Here is a 21,370-nt window from a genome sequence, read left to right as displayed (position 1 = left end):
GAAAACTTCGATTTTTATGTATTGGAATGCTCACGATTATGCAAAACATGGGAGAGGTCCCAAAGGCAAAGGAGTCCCTAGAGGGGTCTGGTCATTTGAACTAGCCAGACCAATATAAGACAAAGATGAGACCTTTGGCTCAAAGTGGATCAACCAATATTTGGAGGTCTACATATTGAGGGCTTTCTAGATCGGCTAATAAAGATAGAAAGTTCTTCGAGTAAGCTGAAGTACCAAAATGTAAGAAGGCGACGCGTGTTGCTTAGCATGTACAAGGAGGAGCTTCCATTTGGTGGGATCGAAGTGTCCAAGATATGAGGTGGAAGGGATCCAATCAGATCATGGCAACATATGAGAGCCATGATGTGGGAAACGATTTTACTGTCAGATTACGAGTAATATATATTCTAGTCTTATCAACGATGTTTAAAGCATGCTCAGAATGTCCTGAACTCACAAAGTCGAAGGTCTAGAGAGCTTCACACAATATGGGAGGACTGCAATCAACTTCCGAGAAAAGATCGACATTCAAATGATCCAAAAGAATATTATCAGTCAGACAACACTAGAAATATTTGGTTTAATGCCTGAAACCCATCCGAGTCCATACAATATAGGGTGGCTTACAAGCATGGGAGGACCCTGAGCCACTTAAAGGTCTCGGGTACCCCTCACCATCAGGAAGTATTCAAACAAGATATTGTGATGCGGTGAATATGGATGTTATGTGTACTATAAGTTTATAACGATAAAAATTGTTATTATGTTAGTAAAAATCAAAGTTCAAGGACTATATATGTTCAACTTTAAAGTTCAGGGGCTATAGTAAAAGTAAATGCTAAGTTTATAGGCCATTGGTGTAATTTACCTTTTAAAAAACCGCACACAAAAGCCCGTGAGCTTTGCTTTTACTTTGAGGCTCTTTTTACTATTGGGCAAGGTGACCACTCCAATAGTAGATTATCTTTCGTTACATAGAAATGATATTCTAAACAACTTTAAATCTTAAAGTTTTTGGTATTGAAGTCATTTCGATCGGTGTTGTTTGGTTAGGGGAGACAAGGTGATTATTTAGAAAGAAAAAACCACGAAAATAATGATCTGAAAAATAAGGGGATAACTTCCAAATTTACCCCTATCGTTTTTGAAGAAGTGCAAATTACCCTTAATGTACGAAATAGTACAGTCAAAAATCAATTTTGCCCATACTTAATAGAAAATTTAAACAGTTATTTGACTGACACATCAGATCTTTCAAACAAATTAATCGATTTCGTGAATTTTGATAGGTCTTTTATAACCATTTTAATAACATGGTAAACATTTTACGCAATTTTTTTAGATTAACTTGTACGTGGTTAAATATTGACATTTTGGTAGGTTGTTTGTAACTGTTAGTAACAAAATAAATATTTATTTTAAATATAATTGACATTAAAAAGATTTGATGTGACAATTGAATAACAAGTCAAATAATAGTAAATCAGTCTATCTAAATTTTCTGCTAGGTAAAAGAAAAATTGATCTTGTTTGAAAATGTTAGGGGTAAAGTTGCATCATTTTATATTACGAGTAAATTTGCACTTATCTAGAAATAATAAGAAAAGTTCGGATATTATCCCAAAAATAAATAAAAAAACAGTAGATCAGAATGAATTTGGTTTTAAACAATTTTAATTTTTAAATTTTTCTATTTTAAGATAAGCGGTCAAAATATATAAAGAATGGATAAGGTGTAAAAATACCTCTAACATCTAAAATGGTGCAATTTTTCCTATAACATTGACAGCTAAGAGCAATTTTACTTCTAACGTTCGCAAGTTGGGTCAATTTAAAACATTATTATAAAACACATATTTTGTTTTTTATTATTCACCAATCTAAAAAAATATTTCATATTTCTATAATTTATGACAAATATTCCGCACATATTCGTCAGTAAACTGTTGCCAACGCCAGTAATTTATGTGGGCCATGCCAAACTTAGCGACCGGTAAAGTGGTCGCAAAGCATCTGTCACTAACTTTGCGATGAGCCTTTGCGACCAGAACCGTAATCGCAAATGTTTGTGATCGCTGGTGAAAACGGGTCGCAGATATTAGCAACAGGTTACTTAGCGACCGAATGTAATCGGTCGCTAAATGCATATCTCCGATCGCTAAAATGCATTTGCAACCGAAATATCAGTCTAACACACTGTTTTCAAGTGTAAATGAATGCCGACCATATATTGCATTATACTGAAAGTCTGAAACAAACAAGATCAATTCATGCAATATATATAGTACTAAAGGTAATCTTGGAAACTTATAATCTTCCTTACACGTCACTATAACACATCTCTACGATAAACATCAACATACACAAAATCTAAGATAAACTTAAAACAAAATGCAAAATAGAATCTATCTTATGCAAGTAAGGTCATGTTCTTGAACTGAATGTTACTGAACTGAATTGAATTATAATCATAATAAATAATGATAAATTATAATAAATAATGATGAATTATATATAAAGAATACTAAATTATAAAAACATATAAAGTATCTATATATATATAATTTATATAAGTAATTAATATAATAAATAATAATAATTTATATATAAATAATGTTAAACAACTGACTGAATGCTGTTGAATTGAACTGAAATTAAGTGAAAAAGAATATGGCCTAAGAATAGATCCATGGCTACCCATATATATATATATATATATATATATATTAGTGGAGGTTGAGAGAATTTATAAGAAGTGTTTAGTAGGGGTGTTCAATGGTCGGTTTGGTCTGAAAACCAAGCCGAACTGAAATAACCGAAAACCAAATAGCTTCAAAAATAAAAACCGAACCTAACCGAACCGAACTGATCGAATTATTTTAGTTGGTTCGGTTCAGTTATTCGGTTTCCTTACATTAAAAATTTTCATTAACAATTATTTCTATATAAGGTTAATATTACACTATTAATGATGTGATAGTCAAATAACTGTCAAATCACTCAGTTCAAATCAGACATTGTTAGGAGTAAAATTGCACAAATTCATAGTTACGGGTAAATCTGCACTTTTCCAAAAACATTAGAAGTTCAATGTATAATAAATGTAGATATAGAAAATATAAAAGAATACTATAATTGTATTAAGTGAGTTTTGGTGTATTTAGAAGTTCAATGTATAATAAATATACATATTAGAAATACAAACGAATATTCTATTGTATTTATTTAATGTTTATATGCAGTCCTAAAAACTGTATATGTCAAAACCGATTTAATAATCTTCTATTTTTTAATAAAATTTAATGAATGCAAAAAAAAAAAAAAAAAAAAAAACATACTCCATCCAATGTTAACTTGGTCACCCTGTGTCAAAAAAAGCACTACAAGAAAAAATGTAATTAGCAACTGAAAATATGGCTGCTAAACCGGTCTCTAAAAAGATTTTGCAACCAAAATAAATCAGTTGGTAATTATTAGATTGATCTTTAAAACCAGATCTAGCTTCATGATAGCAATATTTACAACAAACAAATTGAGGGGTAAAATTGTATTAGAGAAGAGAGTTTGAGATGGCAGATACCAATCCTATCAGAAAATCAAAAACTTTTGATGAGATCGACAGTGAATGATTAAGGGATAAAACTGTAACTTTACTTTTTATTTTTTGCACCATTTTTAGCATTGGCGGTAATTTTGCTGCCCAAAATTCACAACCAATAACGACAACTTGCCGAATTTTGCAACCTAAATATAGTTCTCCTCTTTGCAATCAAAGATGATGCATTGTAATCATATTGGTTTCTCTTGAGATTCACTTTAGGAAACTTTAGAAAATTAGTTTCTCCTCGAGGTTTACTCTTGGAAGTTGGTTTCTTCGAAGTTCACTTTAGGAAGTTGGTTTCCATCAAGCTTTCACTTTAAAAAGTTAAGTTTTCCTAAAGTTCACTTTAAGAAGTTGATTTCCCTCGAGGTTCATTCTAGAAAGTTTGTTTCTTCTAATGTTCACTTTAGTAAGTTAGTGAACTTCGAGGTTCACTTTAACAAGTTCTAAGCGAACGGATGCATGAAGAAAACATAAAAAAAAATGGTTTTCTAAAATAAAAATTTATCTTTAGTTCTTTTAAGAAAAACTAAAAAGTTTACTAAAAAGAAAAACTCATCCCATGAAAAGTATACAGTATGCATCAACAAAACTTTATTTTTGCTCCAAACAAATATATAAATATGTAATTACATAAATTGATATTCGATACACATATTAATCTATTTATGCATGGTCAATTCGACAATATTTAACAAATCATTTTAGGCTTAAATAAGACCTGTTCACGGGCACGGATCTCTTGGACCGAGTTTAAACAAAAAAAAGACCTTACGCCTAGGTCGGCCTAAGTTCACTTATTTTTCGGACGGGTTTAAGATTGATAAAAATAGCACGGTTATTGTTCAAAATTAAGGGCGCCTAGGCCCCGTCTAGGCGCTCAAAATCGAAAATCTATCTCAATTTTCTCTGATTAGTCCCATTAGATGTTGCTCCTAGGCGATATTTAGTCATTTGGGTTTTGCCTAGACCGCCTGGATACTGTCTAAGTGATGAAGAAGAGAAGTATTTTTATTGTTTATTTAATTTTTCTTTATTATAATTCATTTTTTAGTTTTTTTTTATAATATGGTGGTTGAAATGTTAATGTTTGCATATTTTTAAAGATATATATTATAAATATACGTATTTTTCTATATTAAACAATTTTATTTTATTATTTTAGATAGTATAATACATATTTTAATTGAATTTATATAAAAATTTGTTAATTAACAAGTAAAAAATATAAAAATATAAATCTCCGATTAATCCTTAAAGGTCATGTCCGCCCGACTAACATCTAACGTTTTTCACAACATTGAGCACAATCCGACCTACCCACTAATGTTAATTAGTAAATTTATATATTTATATATCACTATTTAAAATAAATTTATTTGTTATTATTAAAAATTAAATATATATTTTTAAATTGGCTTATATGGTTAGATTTGGTATTTGATTGTTTAGTCTAAGCACACCTAAATTAACAGTGCGCTGAGCATTTTTCATAAAAGCCTGTTGGACCGGCCCATGAACACGTCTAGGCTTAATACATCCCTAGCTCTATGTACTTATCCAAAAAAAAGTCAATTGGCCTTATACTTTTAAAATGTTCAATCTACCTCATGAACTTGTTTAAAGTGACTTATTAACTCCTTAAAATCTACGTGGCGGAGTAAAAAGAAATTTTGAAAAAATTGAAATATGCACACTTTAAGCAAGTTCAGGAAAGCTAATAAATCATTTTAAAAAAAGTTTAGAGAACTAATAGGTATATTTAAGCAAGTTTAGAAGGTAAGTATAACTTTTTTAAAATATAAGGCTGCAATTGATTTTTTTTTTTTTTTTTTTTTTACAAAACAGGGGCTAAATTGTATTAAACCAATCATTTATAACTGGACTAATCTTTAATCCATGGATTGATCCTATATACAAATGATACTTAATTATACTAAATTATGATCTAGCGTCTCTAACACTTTCTATTTTGTTGGGCTTAATAAATTAAGTGTTCTAAACTTGGTAAAAAAAAAACCCGAAAATAATAAGTTACACATGATTAGACTAACTATTTACGACTATTCTTTTTTTTTTTTTTGGTAGAAAAGGAAAAGAAAAACGAACAACAACAAACTATCCAGGAATTAACCTAGGGAAGCTAACCCCAATCCTATCTTCTAAGAGAAGAGGAGAGATGAAACTAGGGGAAACATGAAGGGTAGTAACGCCTAAAGTCCCTTCATGGCCCGCCGCCGCCAAGCGATCAGCAACACGATTCTGCTCTCTAAAAATGTGTCTGAACTCTACGAACTCAAAGGAGGAGCAAAGCCTTTTAATAGCTTTGATGAGGTTGCGACTGTTAAGACCCATAGAATGATTCTCAGAAATCATTTTGATTGCTTCCAAATTATCAGACTTCGCTGAGAGCCTCTTAACACCCAGCCTTTTAGCAAGATTGATTCCAGTAAGAATAGCGTAGAGCTCCGCAGAAAAGGAAGAACCCAACCCTAAATTCTGGGAGAACCCAGAAAGCCATTCAATATTCTAAAAAGAATTTTTTAAAATGTGAATACATAAAAATTAAAAGTGGTTTTAACATCAAATAGAAAACTGTTTTTTTTTTTTAACCAACAAAATAACTATATATATTTGACAAAAAATCTGAACATGATAAAAATAACAAAAATAAAAAAATTATATAACTGTAAAATAAAAATCAAATGTAATTTTTTTTTTTAAAAAGACTACCTAGGAATCTCGGTAGCCGAGAAACCAATTGGTTAAAAGTTTGATTAACCTCCTAAACTTATTTAAAATGACATAATTAATATCTCTAGGCTCATGGTGGGATTATAAAACAATTATTAATAGCTATTTTAAACAAACAACAAATAACAACATATAGTTAACCAAACAGACTCTAATAAGAATTCAAAGGCATGGACTATAAATGATAATAGACCACGGGATGATTGAATACATTAAGATCCCTCTAAACTTGTCTTGAAAAGATCAATTGACCTCTATACTTTGGAGATATTTTATTGGACTAATTACTAATCTAGCCCATTTGAATGGGTCCATTAACATATTTGACTAACTTTACTTTTATTTCACCAAATTAGACACTTTCATCCACTTTGAACAAAACTACATTTATTTCAATTCACTTTTTGCCTCAGACTCTCAATGTCTTCTTCGTCATCTCAAACCGACGAAAGCGGCATTACCGTCAAGACTTGAGAGAGAAAAGACGATAGTTTGTAGAGAGAGAAAGAATAGATTATGTTTGTAAAGAGAGAAAAGACTATGGTTTATAGAGAGAGAAAGAAGAGATTATGTTTGTAGAGAGAGAAAAGACGGTGGTTTATAGACAGACGGTGGTTTCAATTTCCTCCATTTTTGTCGCATTTGAGATAAAATTTGTCGCATCTACGACAATTTCGTCACAAATGTAACAGTTGTCGCATCTGCGACAAGATTATTTCTGTCGCAGCTGCGACAGCACAGATGCGACAACTGTTGTCGCATTTGACCAAATTTATGGCAGTATGACAAATTTTGTCACAAATGCGATAAAAATGGAGGAAATTGAAACGATACCGTTACAAATGAAGAAAGAAGCAAGACCAACGAGAAAAATAGGCGTATAAGTTAAAAACATACTGTTTCAACTGTAAAGCTTCATCTGTTTAGTGTTTCTTTTCCAAAATTTGAAATACTTCAATAATCTTAAAAATCGCTAACGATTGGTATCAGAAACCGAAGAACATGAACTAAAGAAAAAGTTGAAACGGAGCAGAAGAAGGAGGGGGGAGCAGAAACAGAAGTCGAACGGAACTAGGAGTATATTTGTCCAAAAGAGATGAAAGCAAAGTGGGTCAAATATGTTAATAGACCCCTTCAAGTTGGTCCAGATTTGTAATTTGCCCTATTTTATTAACCCATAAACTTACTCAAAGTAGCCTATTAGCCCTAACTTAAATGAGTTATTGACTGGCTAAACTTACTTAAACTTTTAAAGTAACCTAGACCTTCAACTTAGTTAAAATAAGGGATAATTACTAATATGACCTAATCAAGGACCCGAATTTACATATCTAACCCACCTTGCTTCCATTTTACCAAATTAGACATTTAAACCCATTTTGGACAAAACTACCCTTATTCTTATATAACAACCATCTCCTCTTTCCCTTTCATTTACTTTCACATTCTCACAGCAAAATTCATTAACTCAACCCAAGATTTAAGCACATCCATACCCCATTCAAGTTCATGTAAGTATCATTTCTTCATTTTTCATACACATTACTAGAAATACACAGTTGGTATTCGAATGCATCTGTTTGAATCTTGATATTTTTCGGTTCCGCCATTGTCGCCCGATGTGTCGCATTCTGGTGCTCAAATGCGACACAGAGAATCAAATGCGACAAGGACTAACATAAAGCTTGTCGCATTCATAGCCATGTCGCATTTGCGGTCGCATTTGGCGGTCGCATTTGATGTAGCATGTCGCATTTGGCGGTCGCATTTTGGTATAGCTTGTCGCATTTGCGTCGCATTTTGGTGTATCATGTTGCATTTAAGCATCATTTACATATGAATTGGCTTTAATATGTTTTGATCACGTGTCCATTTTACTAAATGTAGAAGTATGTCAACCAAAGAGAGGTGTACGTGTTTTTTATCTTGGAACGGACTGTGGACCACAGAAGGAACTGTGATGACATACGTGGGTGGTAAAGCGAAGTTGTTGGTTTTGCCAACAGAGATTGACTTGCAAAAGTTGAAAGAGAAAGTTTATGGTGCACTTCGTGTTGATTCAAATTCGTATGATCTTCAAATGTCCATGCAGGCGACATATGGTCCAAATAAACTGTGTGGTGGGATAGCACATATTGATGACGATGAAGATGTCATAGGATTCATAGAGTATTGCCGAATGAATCTGATCGATTTGATTCCATTGTATGTTACTCTAAACATGCGAACAACAGAAGCTTCAGTATTGCGACCTAACAAGGATGGACATGTTAACAAGGATGGACATGTTGGTCAAAGCAAACCAACGGAAGTAGTAAGTAATGATCCCACCATCGAACTAGATGCTCCTATACATGGTAAGGATGACAACGATGGTGGAAATGGTATCGATTATCAGAACTACAATAATGATGATTATCTGAATAATGATAATCATGATCATTATGATGAGCATTATGATAATGATTATTGTTACGATAATGGTGACAATGTGGAGAATGAAGATATCACTCTGAATGAAATTCCTGTTAAAAGTGTTCATGAAACAGCTAAGCAATCTGCATGCGTCCAACGTATCCCATATGAGGATGGTGATGAAGATAGAATGAAAAGGATGACTGATCCATTTCGATGGTGTCCAAAGCCATGTGATGCGCCCGTGAATATGATTGCACCTAAGCAATCAAATGGAAGGACTACTTTGAGGGTCAATGATATATTTTCAAACAAAGTTGAATTGCAAGATTCACTTGAAAAATATGCAATTGAAAATTCGTTTGAATGGAAGGTTTACAAATCAAACAAGTCTTTGTTTGAGGTGAAATGTAAGGATGTGGACAAATGTAAATGGAGGGCTAGAGGGATCGTCATTCCAGGTTCCAATTTGTTCAGGCTTTCAAGAATGGATGGTATGGACATGCACACTTGTGAGAGAGATCAGATATGTCCGCACCATAGGCAAGCGGGGAAACGTGTTACAGGGATACTACTCCGAAATAGGTTTGATTTGGAAAATCGGGTGCATCGACCAAAGGATATTGTTTTTTATTTTGAACGAGATTTTTCTGTTAATCTCTCTTATATGCAAGCTTGGAGAGCAAGACACTGGGCATTGGAAGCGCAGAGTGGTTCGCCGGAAGAATCGTTCATGTTGTTACCGGACTACTGTGAGATGTTGAAGAGTACAAATCTGGGAACCGTGACACATATAGAGACAGATGATGGTGATCAATTTAAATTTTTCTTTATGGCTGTGGGTGCTTCATTGAGAGGTTTTAAACAACATATTCGACATGTCTTAGCCGTTGATGGAACTTTTCTAAAAGGTAAATATCCCGGCATATTATACATTGCAGTTGCCATTGATGGGAACAAAATGATCTTTCCTATTGCATTTGGTGTTGGCCTGAAAGAAAGTAATGAATCATGGCTTTCGTTTATGAATAAATTGAAAGAGTGTCTGCACGATGTTGAAGATCTAGCCATTATATCATATCGAAATCAGAGCATTATACATGCAGTTAATTTGGTTTTTCCTAATGTTGTACATGGGGCATGCGCTCGTCACCTGCAACAAAATGTGAAGGCCAAATTTCGTGGAATTCGTAAGATAGATAAGGCGTTTTGGAAATGTGCAAAATCCTATCGGGTATCTGATTTTGAGGAAAACTTTGCGACACTTCGTTCACTACATTCTGGTGCTACCGACTATTTACTGCTAGTTGGAAAAGAGAAATGGTCACGTGCATTCTTCTGTGGTCGTCGGTATAACATTATCACCACGAATGTTGCAGAATCATTCAACGCGTTAATGGTGGAGGCTAGACGTCTACCAATAACAATGTTGGTTGAGTTCATACGCATGACACTACAGAAATGGTTTTACGAGAGGCGTACAGAAGCAGGTTATAAACGTGTCTTTTATTTTATTTTATTTTTATCATACATAACTATTTATGAGATTAATATGTTTCTGCAGAAGAACGTGTGGGGTATTTGGCCAAGTTGCCGGAAAAAAAGATGATAAAGCGTGTAGGGGCAGCAGTACGTTGTTCGTATTTCCCTGTGGATAATCACACCTTTCAAATCGGTGATCGGGTAAAAGGGGGACTTGTTGATTTAAATGCAGGAACATGTACATGCAGGAAATGGCAACTAGCACAATTTCCATGTGAACACGTATGCAAAGTTGCTTCCAAACATAGGATGGACAACGCCTATAGGTGGGTGCATCGTTACTACACCAACGAGTCACTTAAGTTGGCATGGGGTGACTCGATATATCCACTTGGTCACCAATCGGAATGGAAAGTGAACGAGAATCCTATGAAGGTGCTTCCTCCTAAGAAGGAGGGGCGGTCTGCTGGTCGACCAAAAGGTCAGAAAAGAAGGCCATCCGTGGGTGAAGATGTAATTCGCACAAGGTGTAGCAGATGCGGGAGCATCGGTCATAATCGTTTGAATTGTCCATCCATGCTTCCAAATACTACACGGCTTCCTAGTGTAATCTCAAGTTCAGCAAGTTGTTCTAACACTACTACCTCAAAGCATCTATGACCCAGTTGATTAATATCATTTGTCATTAACATTATTCTTGTTTTAAGACTTTATGATTCTATGGGGCAGCCAACTTTACCTTGTTTTTCAGAAAAATCGTCGCATTTGAGTGTTGAATGCGCTCAAATGCGGTTCAGAAAATTCCCTTTTGGAATATTACTATCGCATTTGAGCACACTCCAGTCAAATGCGACAAGGTTAGCAACAAACCTCATCGCATTTGAGTGTTGAATGCGCTCAAATGCGGTTCAAAAAATTCCTTTATGAATATTACTTGTCACATTTGAGCGTATTCCAGTCAAATGCGACAAGGTTTTTAAATGAGACCATAGAACATAATAGACTTACATAAATAAAACATAATATACAACAAAAAACATGATATTACACTATCATTTGAAATCTAACAATCGTCCATGAAACAACTCAACTACGAGGCACAAACGGAAGAAAGTGCCATCCGTAGAGTTGTATGGATATACATATGAGTCATCGTGCGGGAGATCATGTAATCCACTTAAGACTTGTGCGTTTATGCAAGTCCAAACACCACAGTCATTTGAGCCGGACATTTGTTGTGGCACCCCTGGAACTCTAATCCAAGTGATCATCCGTCTCACATTTTCACGTCCATCTACAAAATAGCCGCTCAATTCCATGACTCTAACAATGACTTGTAAGGGTGTTTGGAGGAACGCATCCAAAGGTTGCTCCGACATGTTTGAGATAAGGCTGTCATATATGTGCAGGTGCATAGACCGCAACTCTAACACTCCTAGGATCCAGTGCTCTTGCTTGTAGTTGATCGGAATGAACACTCTTTTCACTGTGTGCCAAGGGCGAACAAAATTATTTGTATCACCTTTTACTCTTTGTACGAAATAGTCTTCACTATCCCAGTTTGGCTCATTAAACCCCTTCACATACATGGCTTGGCCCATTAATCCAACAAAATCTGTATCAACTGTAGTCCATTCTGCATCCACCTCAGTTTGTACTGACTGTCGTCTCAGTAAATAGAACCAACCAGTGATATGCTGCAACATTGATTATGTAAACCTTTAATACTATAGTAAATGACACCTAATTACAAATGAAAAGGGAATATTGGATAGATGAATGTTACCTCGTTGCATATATACGTCCCAACGGCCCGAAGGGTATTGAAAAACTTTGCATCAAGCAGGTACATATCTAAACCACCCAAACGTATTCCCTCAGTTGATTCAGGCCCGTTGAGCCGCGCATCTAGCTCCTCTATCAAACATGCATCTATTCGGTGGCGCTGATCATCAACATTACAAATAACTGGTCTTTCCTCAAACCCGCCAATGTATTGGCCACCATATAAGGCTAATGGATTGGTGTACTGTAATGGATCGGTGAACGGTGAATTCAAATACTTGCTCATCTTAGGAACTCGTTTACCTTTTCCACCTGCTCTCCCTCTACCTCTAACTCTGCCTCCACCCCGGGTTGGAACTTTACCTCCTCGGGTTGGACCCTTATCTTCACCTTTTATGGCAACCACCTACAAAAGGAAAAACATGGTAATGAGCTTATCTCCTTGAAGTTTCAGGTAATAGCCTGTCGCATTGGAGGTGAATGCGCTCCAATGCGACAAACATTCAGGTAATAGCCTGTCGCATTGGAGGTGAATGCGCTCCAATGCGACAAGCATTCAGGTAATAACTTGTCGCATTCCATTTGAATGCGCTCCAATGTGACAAGCTTTCATGTAATAGTTTGTCGCATTTGAGCGCATTCCATAACAAAATGCGACCCAGAGATACAATTTCATGTATAAATTCAACCAACTTCTACCTTTAGGACTTCTTGGACTTGCTGAAACTTTGGTTCAACCTCTTTTGGCACTTCATGGACAACCTCCCCTACTTGGGAAACTTCCTCAGGAACAGAATCATCAAGATGGACAACTTCATCGGGCACAGAATCATCTAATACGACAATAACCTCACCGCCCTCCTTCTGAACGTTTCCATCTTTACTTGACTCCTCCTGAACCATAACAGCTGCCTCCTGCTCCTTTCCATCTTTACTAGACTCCTCCTGAACCATAACAGCTGCCTCTTGCTCCTTTCCATCTTTACTTGGCTCCTCTTGGACCATGCCTACCTCCTCCCGAACAATACTGGGCTTAGCCTCCTCATTCTCCCGATTGGTATTGGGTCGACCCATCGCCATTAAGTCTTTTATATCCCCCTCAATCAATGATACTCGGTCCTCTAGGCTGTCCAACCTACTACCGACCTTGCTAAATTCTCCCTTGCACCACCTATGATGCCTATCAAGCACATCCGTCAGAACTTTCTGAAGTTGATTTATCTCGGTCGTTTGTGACCGTGATGCAATGATATATCTATCAACTTCATCATCCCCTTCCTCATCATCTTCATCATCACCTCTCTCTTCAACATGTCCCTTCTCACCATCACCCTCATCATCATCCCCCTCCTCCTCATCCCTTTCCTCCTCCTCATCTTCAACCTTCTCCTTACCTTTCTTTATTTGGGCAAATATTGCATCTATATCAGCTTCTCGTCCTTCAACATGGTCCACCAAATATGTGTACCAATCGAACTCTTTCTCTTCCTTCTCGACCACAAGACGCGCGTTTGGAGGATCAACAACCTTACATTGCAAAAAAAACTATCAATGTATTGGTAAACAAATACAAAATAAATTTAAACATACAAATCTCATTCCACTTACAGAAAACGTTTCTCTGACTACTTTGTTTGAGGGGACTATTCTCTGGGTCCATCTCAGCAAACGTGGAAGTGGGTTGCCACTTCTCCTTGTGTAATATGCACGAGTCACATTCCACAACTCAAGAATCCAACTCTGCAAATAAGAGGTATCCCTTGATAAGAATTATAACCTTGTTGCATTCCATTTGAATGCGCTCGAATGCGACAAGGTTAGCAACCCAACCTTGTCGCATTATATTTGAATGTGCTCAAATGTGACAAGGTTAGCAACCCAATCTTGTCGCATTTGAGCGCATTCAACACTAAATGCGACACAGATGTAAGTTTGGTGATTGAATTCGGGCGCATTCATACACCAAACATATATACACAACACAAATCATACCTAGAATACGTGTGCAAATCCGATCAGTTGATATGGAACACGTTTCCTCTTTCCCGCTGCATTTGCCTCTAATTGCGTCAATCTTTTGCTAATGGCCCAGTCCAAGAACCTATATGTCTCCTCCCAAGCCAACGTCCCCATGGAAACTCATTAAACAGTCTTGGATAATCTGCAAGATCCAAAACCCAATCCTTTGCATGCCTATCGTTAGCATTATCCAGTACATTGCCATGCACAAAGTACAACATGACAATCATCACAGCATCTTGGTTAAATCTGTCAGTCGCATCCTTCTTCTTCCATTGTATACTTTGCAAAACTTCCAAGAAGTTAATGGTCGTTATTGTCTCGTATTGCTTGAAGTACTTATTTCGCAACCTATGCGACATCTCTAATTCATACATTCTTTCCATGAATTCTCCCATGTTTACCCCAAACCTTAAACCACTTATCAGGCCAAACTCCCAATCTCCAAACCGCATATCAACTCCCCTCACCCTGAATCACATCTCTCTGTGTTTACTTTCTTTATGTTTAATCTCCCGCGATAGGACATGATGAACTATTCCAGAAGAGAAACCAGCAACCTTCATATCCAAATATTGACCAAAACATGTTTTCTTATACATTTCTAACTGCTTTTCACTCAAATACTTCTTTATCATGACCCCAGAATCCACATTAAACCTCACTGTTACTTGAGCATCCGAATGAACCGCCTTGGGATATTTGAAAATGGAACTATCTCTGCCTTTTTTGGATTCCCTGGGATCATGCTGTAACAATTTTAAACATACACATATTAAATTCACTAACAAATCTGACATATTCTATGTATAATTCCTTGTCTCACTTACAATTTTGTCGCATTCGTCCCTAAATGCGCTCAAATGCGACAATGTTTAAGGGTGTAGCTTGTCGCATTTGAGCGCATTTAGGTAACAAATGCGACACCAAGTTCACATATAATTCCTTGTCGCATGTGTCGCATTTAGGTAACAAATGCGACCATATTTACATACAGTTAACATTCGAGCGCATTCGAGCGCATGCGAGCTTATTTAATCTTCATTAATGGCGGTAACAACAGGGAAGAAGATGATGCATGCTTACCTTATGCTTCGTCCGTCCTTCCTCTTCGCTTGCCGCCGCCGTCGCCTTCCGTTTTCTCGCCATCCTCGCCGTGCGCAGCAAATGAAAACGGGCCGCGAGGTAGGAGATGAAAATCAAAATGAAAATGCAGAGAAGAACGGCCCGGATTATATATAGTGATGAATTCAAAACGTAAAATGCAGTTGAAACACACTAAAACTGAAGAAGATGAACCACAATGAAATTGAATGGGAAAGGTCAGGTGAGGAAGTCGAAGTGGAAGCAGCGGGAGGTAGGAGATGAACCTTCAAACTAAAATAAGGGTAGTTTTGTCCAAAATGGATTTAAATGTCTAATTTGGTAAAATGGAAGCAGAGTGAGTTAGATATATAAATTGGGGTCCTTGATTGGGTCAGATTAGTAATTATCCCTTAAAATAATAGATACTTCCCCTAACACTGCCACGTAGCAGTAGAGGTTAGTCATATCACATCAAGCAAATTCAGGAGTCCAATTGAGTTTTTGATCAAATTCAAGAGATTTAAGATGTACACAGAAACCTTAAACAATGTTCTCAGTAACAAGATCCTTGTGCACTTTTGCCAGTAAAAAAAAAAGGTAAAGTTCAAATAAAACCACTGTGGTTTCAATAATTTTCAGATAAAGGACTGTGGTTTACTTTTTGTCAAAACGAGGACTGAGGTTTTCAACTTTAGCAAAATAAAGACTGTCGTTTACTTTTTTCGATTGATACTATTAAAATCACCCTTAACAACTTCAAAAAGGACATATTTTAAGAACTACTAATATTCTAAGCAACTTTAATTCTTCAACTTGTTTATTTCGAGATTATTTAGATGATGTTTGGTAAAAAGAGAGAACGTTAATGTTTAGAGAGAGAAAGTTCCAAAAAATATGATTTTCTAAAATCGAAAATGTAGTTCCATAGAAAATATGACATTGAACAACTTTAATTCTTGAAAATTTTCATTTTCAGGTCGTTAAAGATAGTTTTAATAGCATTATTAAAAGTGTGAAACCTCAGTCCTCGTTTTGACAAAAAGTAAACCACAGTCCTTTATCTGAAAATTAGTGAAACCACAAGGGTTTTATTTGAACTTTCCCCAAAAAAAAAAAAGATCATAATCCATCCTTTACAACATCTTTTCCATAGAGAATGGAAAGTACAAGCTACTGCCATTACAAAAACTAAAAATTTCTGCGATTACAAACTCAACATAATACATGAATCTTATGCATCAAATGCAGAAATACACACACAAGCCCTACCACATATATAACTGAATAACTAAAAATACACACACAAGCCCTACCACATATATAACTGAATAACTAAAATTACATAGTCATTGTTAGATCTAGACTTATTAGAATCTAATAAGCTTAGATCTGACAGTGACTAGACAAATTGATCAGTGACCAGGTCAACACTAATGGATAATACCGCGTAGGGAAAAACTCTTTTAGTGTAATGTAGAGATGAGAATTAGATCAAGTACCCCATCCATGGCCAAGGCCATATGCATCCATGTAGCCAGGTGAATGGATATGATGGTGATCATGGCCATCATGACCGTGACCATGACTGTGACCGTGACCATGACCATGACCATGATGATGTTCCCCTGCTTTTGCTTCATCAAGCAATTTCTGGATATGGTCTGGTATGGGTTCCTCTTCATTTTTTCGATCTGATTTTGGTAAGGAGGATACGAACTTCACTATGTTCTCACCTAGCTCATCTGCACCATCTTCCTGAAATCACCCACAAAAGGAATCAAATGAGATAAAACTGAAATGTAGGGATTGAAATTTCATAGCCAAAAGTTCAAATTTGGACCCGTACTAGGCACAATTTGTCGATATTTCAATTAGCAAAACCATATTATAATAAGGCGCATGGTCAAGCTATGTCCTCCAGTATATTTCGGAACCATCAAATCAAGGTAAAATTTTATTAAAAAAATCTGCGTAAATGCGCCAAAATTGAAGTAGATGGACCAAAAGCACAGATTGTGCCAAGTACAAAACCAAATATGCTAAAATTGAAGTAAATGAACCAAAACCACAAATTGTTTCAAATATAGTGACTAAATTTCGATTTGTTTCCTAGTCATATAGTATCAGAGCAGCAATAACGAAAACGCACATGAAGCTTTGTAAAAAACTCAATGATTTGCATTGCTCAAGAAATGTTCTTCAAAAGAAAAGCAGAAAATTAAGCAATGCATGAGAGTTAATAGAGCAATCCCATCTAAGATACTCATTGGAAATAAAACAAACAAATTAACTTATTCTCTATATAATGAGGATGAGGATAATGGTTTTTGAAGTAGGGGTCTGACATGTCATAGTCGTGTTATGTTATCTATACATTTCACACCCTTCAATGACATGGAAAGGATGAAAAATGATAATCGTGTCAAACGGGTTGTGTCATTCGGTTTGTCATTGTAAATCGTGTTATCGTATCAGGAATTGCTAACCCTATCTTCAAGTAGGCAAATAAGGCTCAAACTGCAGGCTGCACCAGCCTTGATCCCGACAGGAATGGTTGCTCAGTTCCACATAATATCATCCCGAACATGGGACAGGTTTGAGCTCAGAAAAACATTACTTGACACATAAACAAACGCATCAGAAGCAACAAATTGGTGCATATTATTCTCTTCACAGATAAAGTAACATATTAATCTCCAACATATTGGTCCAACTCACCTAATTCGCCGATCTTCAAAAGAAGGGGTGTCAAGGAGACAGTAGGGGATGAAGATTGAAGAATAGGTATATCAAGACCAGACTTTTCACATTTTCCTAACATCATCCAAAACCCAATTTTTAGCTATCTTCTAGGAGGAAGCACTGCTAAAAAAAATTTGATTGATCAGGGCAACAACAAATCTATGCTTTTTCATTGCAAGATAAGAGTAGATTTTGTTCAGAACTTGGATTGTTTTACAAAAATCTTATACTCTCCGAAAGGTTTTCCATTAGTGCAAGTTTTTGATACCGATACATTTTGGAGAATCACACATATTAATCTGATTTCTGATATCAGCTCATCCTCAATCGTGTAGATGATTGTGATCCAAGTGAACCAATGAACAAGGAAAACTTGAAAGGAAATTCATGGTAGAGATTCTTTGTCAATTACCTTCCATATAAGGAGCAGAAATTACTGTCTTTAGTCAACTAGACTGATCAATACTATAATCACAAGTTTTATGGTATTCATGCTCCTATACAATCTCGGCTGATTCTAAAAGCAAAATGGTTTAATTTAAGTATTGAATTACTTAGAATCAATCACACAAGGCATGGTTATGAAAGGCGCAATGCGCACTGCGCAATAAGGTGCAAGGGGTCCTAGAGCCTAGGCGCAAGACTTAGGCGTGTGATTGAGGGAACAAGGCACGCGAAAGAAAAAAGATATATTAAATCATAAATAACAACAATTAACATTTCTAAAATGCAACATATAGTAAAAAACAATGTAGTTTCTAAATTTGCGCATCCGGCTAGGTTCTGAAAGGCGCACTCAGGCATGAGCTTCTTGAACAGAGCCTGCCTTTTGGCTTCTTAGGCAACATGCCTAGAGCCTAGCGCCTTTTGAGCCAGAGGAGCGTCATTGATAACTATGACACAAGAGAAATTCCAATATAGTAAATCTAAATGCAGATTAACATCAACAATTTCAGCAAAAGACTAAAGAACATTTCATTTTCCCAAGAGGTGAAGTGTACTAAATGATAATAGATCCTTACCTGAGGCCACCTTCCGCCGGAGTGCCAAACAAATTTTGCTTGTGGAAGTGCCTCAGCCACCTTCTGACCTTCCTGACTCCACTCTGTTGACCAAGTATTAGACCAAATCACCTGAATTGGAATTCCCTTTATCACATCCAAATTGCCCCATTCTGCTACACTAAAGCTAGTATTCAACTTCTTTCCAGTAGCCAAAACAGCTCTTCTCCCATCTCTTCCTTTCAGCATAACTCTATGAGCCTCCGAATCGAAACCACCAAACCCCTTAGAACAATACAACTGAATCAACCTCTGGTACACTAAATTCGAACCTAAAACAAGCTCTCTAAGTACAGGCATTTTCAAAATCCACAAAGGCAAAGCTGGATTTGACATAGTATCTAAAATAGTGATACTTCTTACTCTATTTGAGTTCTGCAAAACCCAATTAGCCACCATTGTTAAACTTGAATCATGTAAAACCAAATGCACAGGAGCTAACCCTAATGTTTCAATTACTTGCCCTAAAACTTTACCCATTTCTTCACTATCCAAAACAATAGGCTTAACAACACTTTTCAATTTGCTATAATGGGAAATAATTTCTTGATAAGGAAGCTCACCTGTCTCAACCATGTTATCAAAAGCCCAAAAAATACCTTTCTCTTTAATCAAAGCATACACATCGGAAAACCTCTCAAAAACCCCATCTCCTCTCTCTTCAAGCACCTCCATTGATTTATCAGAGAAGCCATTCCCAGGCAAATCAAACGCAACCCCATGAATCCCTTTGGAGCCCAAAATGTCAATTACTTTCCTAAATGAAAAAGAACTAAGACCTAACCCATGAAGGATCACTAATTTCTCAGTCTGACCTCTGTTCTCGCTTTCTAATGCGAAAATCTCAGTGGCTTTCTGGGTTTGGGCGAGCTGGACCTTAATTACACGGCCTTTAGAGTAGTGGTGGCGGAGAGGAGTAGAAAGGGAGAGGAAGAAGGATCTAGGATCTGATGAGGAAGTGAAAGAGTAGAGTGTAATAGTTGAAAGAGTGATTAGAGATACTGAAAGAGTGAAGTAGAACCAGAAAGTGAATGGGCTAGTTGGGTCTTGTTTGGGGGAATCTGATTTGGGTTTGGAATTGGGATAGGGATTGGGATTGGGATTATCAGGTGGCAAAGTTGGTTCCTTTTTAACGTTTCGATGCCGAAGTTGGGGCTCTGGTTGTTGTTCTTCTGTGATTATCGCCATAGATGGAAGTTTGAAATCTGGATCAACTGAAGATGGTGAAGGAAAAGAAGTTTGGAAAGGTCATAGATAGTCATTACGAAATTGAAAAAGAATAAAGTTCCACTTTTTGAAACGGCTTAATACATTTATTTAAAATAAGTTTCTTTTTGTTTTAGGGAAAAAAAAACATAAGCCTCCTAAAGTTATTTAAAGTGATACATTTTGCATAAAAGTTGTATATTTTTCAATTTATTAAAATTTACTCTTAGTTCTAGCACATGCACACATAGGGCTGCAACTCAGCCGAACCGAGACCATGGGTAGACTCGGCTCAACCTCGAAACTCGTCAAGTCTGGAATTTTGAAGTTCGTCAAGCGGCTCGTTTTGAATTTTATTTTAAATAGTTTTGAATGTGGGTTACTAAACTCAGCCACTAATTTATACTTCTAGCCTCTGGAATAGACCGAACTACCCTTTGCACTAAATTTCAAAAAACCCAAAACCTCTCAAGAACCCTATACGATTTTTACTCAAATCCGGACAAATTACTGAACCGAATCATGGATGGTGACAGAAACCGTAAAGGAAAAGATAAAATGGTAAGATTTACCGCTTTATTTCGTTGATTTGTAGCTCCAATTGAATCTGTTGGTTATTTGAAAAAATTCGCCGGAATCGCAGTCGGGCGTATGAACATCACGCCCGATCTGCGGTTCAGGCGTATGAGTATCACGCCCGACCAGTGGTGCGGGCGTGATAGCCACATGCCCGTACCAGTGGTAGGGCGTGATACTCATACGCCCGAACCACTGATATGGCGTGATGCTCATACGCCCGCCCAGTGGTTCGGACGTGATTCCCTTATGCCCCACGTTGTTTTTGTATAAAAAAATATATTATTTAACATTTTAGTATTAATTTAGTAGTATTTATTTTAGTATAATGTATTATAATTTTATTAATTTAGTGTAATTTATTATTATCATTAGTATTAATTTAGTAGTATTTTAGTATAATTTTATATAAATTGAGTATAACTTTAGTATAATTTAGTATAATTTTAGTATAATTTATTATAATTTTTTTTTTTTTGGTAGAAAAGGAAAAGAAAAACGAACAACAACAAACTACCCAGGAATTAGCCTAGGGAAGCTAACCCCAATCCTATCTTCTAAGAGAAGAGGAGAGATGAAACTAGGGGAAACAGGAAGGGTAGTAACGCCTAACGTCCCTTCATGGCTCGCCGCCGCCAAGCGA

The 21,370-nt window shown here is 36.2% G+C and overlaps 1 protein-coding gene across 1 annotated transcript; it reads right to left on the bottom strand.

Annotated features, from left to right (window-relative positions):
• Window positions 1-16,294: 16,294 nt before the first annotated feature.
• LOC136206263 (protein AUXIN RESPONSE 4) lies at window positions 16,295-20,225 on the bottom strand. Its single transcript, XM_065997246.1, has 2 exons — window positions 18,907-20,225; window positions 16,295-16,897 (listed from the first exon to the last, which is right to left on the bottom strand). The coding sequence occupies exons 1-2, from the start codon at window positions 20,131-20,133 to the stop codon at window positions 16,634-16,636; spliced, it is 1,491 nt and encodes a 496-aa protein (XP_065853318.1). The 5' UTR covers window positions 20,134-20,225; the 3' UTR covers window positions 16,295-16,633.
• Window positions 20,226-21,370: the final 1,145 nt, after the last annotated feature.

Source organism: Euphorbia lathyris, chromosome 9 (genome assembly GCF_963576675.1).
Source record: "Euphorbia lathyris chromosome 9, ddEupLath1.1, whole genome shotgun sequence".
NCBI classification, from domain to species: Eukaryota; Viridiplantae; Streptophyta; class Magnoliopsida; order Malpighiales; family Euphorbiaceae; genus Euphorbia; species Euphorbia lathyris.
This window is presented reverse-complemented; position numbering and strand designations above follow the sequence as displayed.

Coding starts and splice junctions, on each gene's coding strand:
- LOC136206263 (XM_065997246.1), bottom strand. CDS start 20,133: ATGGCGATAATCACAGAAGAACAACAACCAGAGCCCCAACTTCGGCAT. Junction 16,898..18,906: donor CCGGCGGAAGGTGGCCTCAG/GTAAGGATCTAT, acceptor GGGTGATTTCAG/GAAGATGGTGCAGATGAGCT.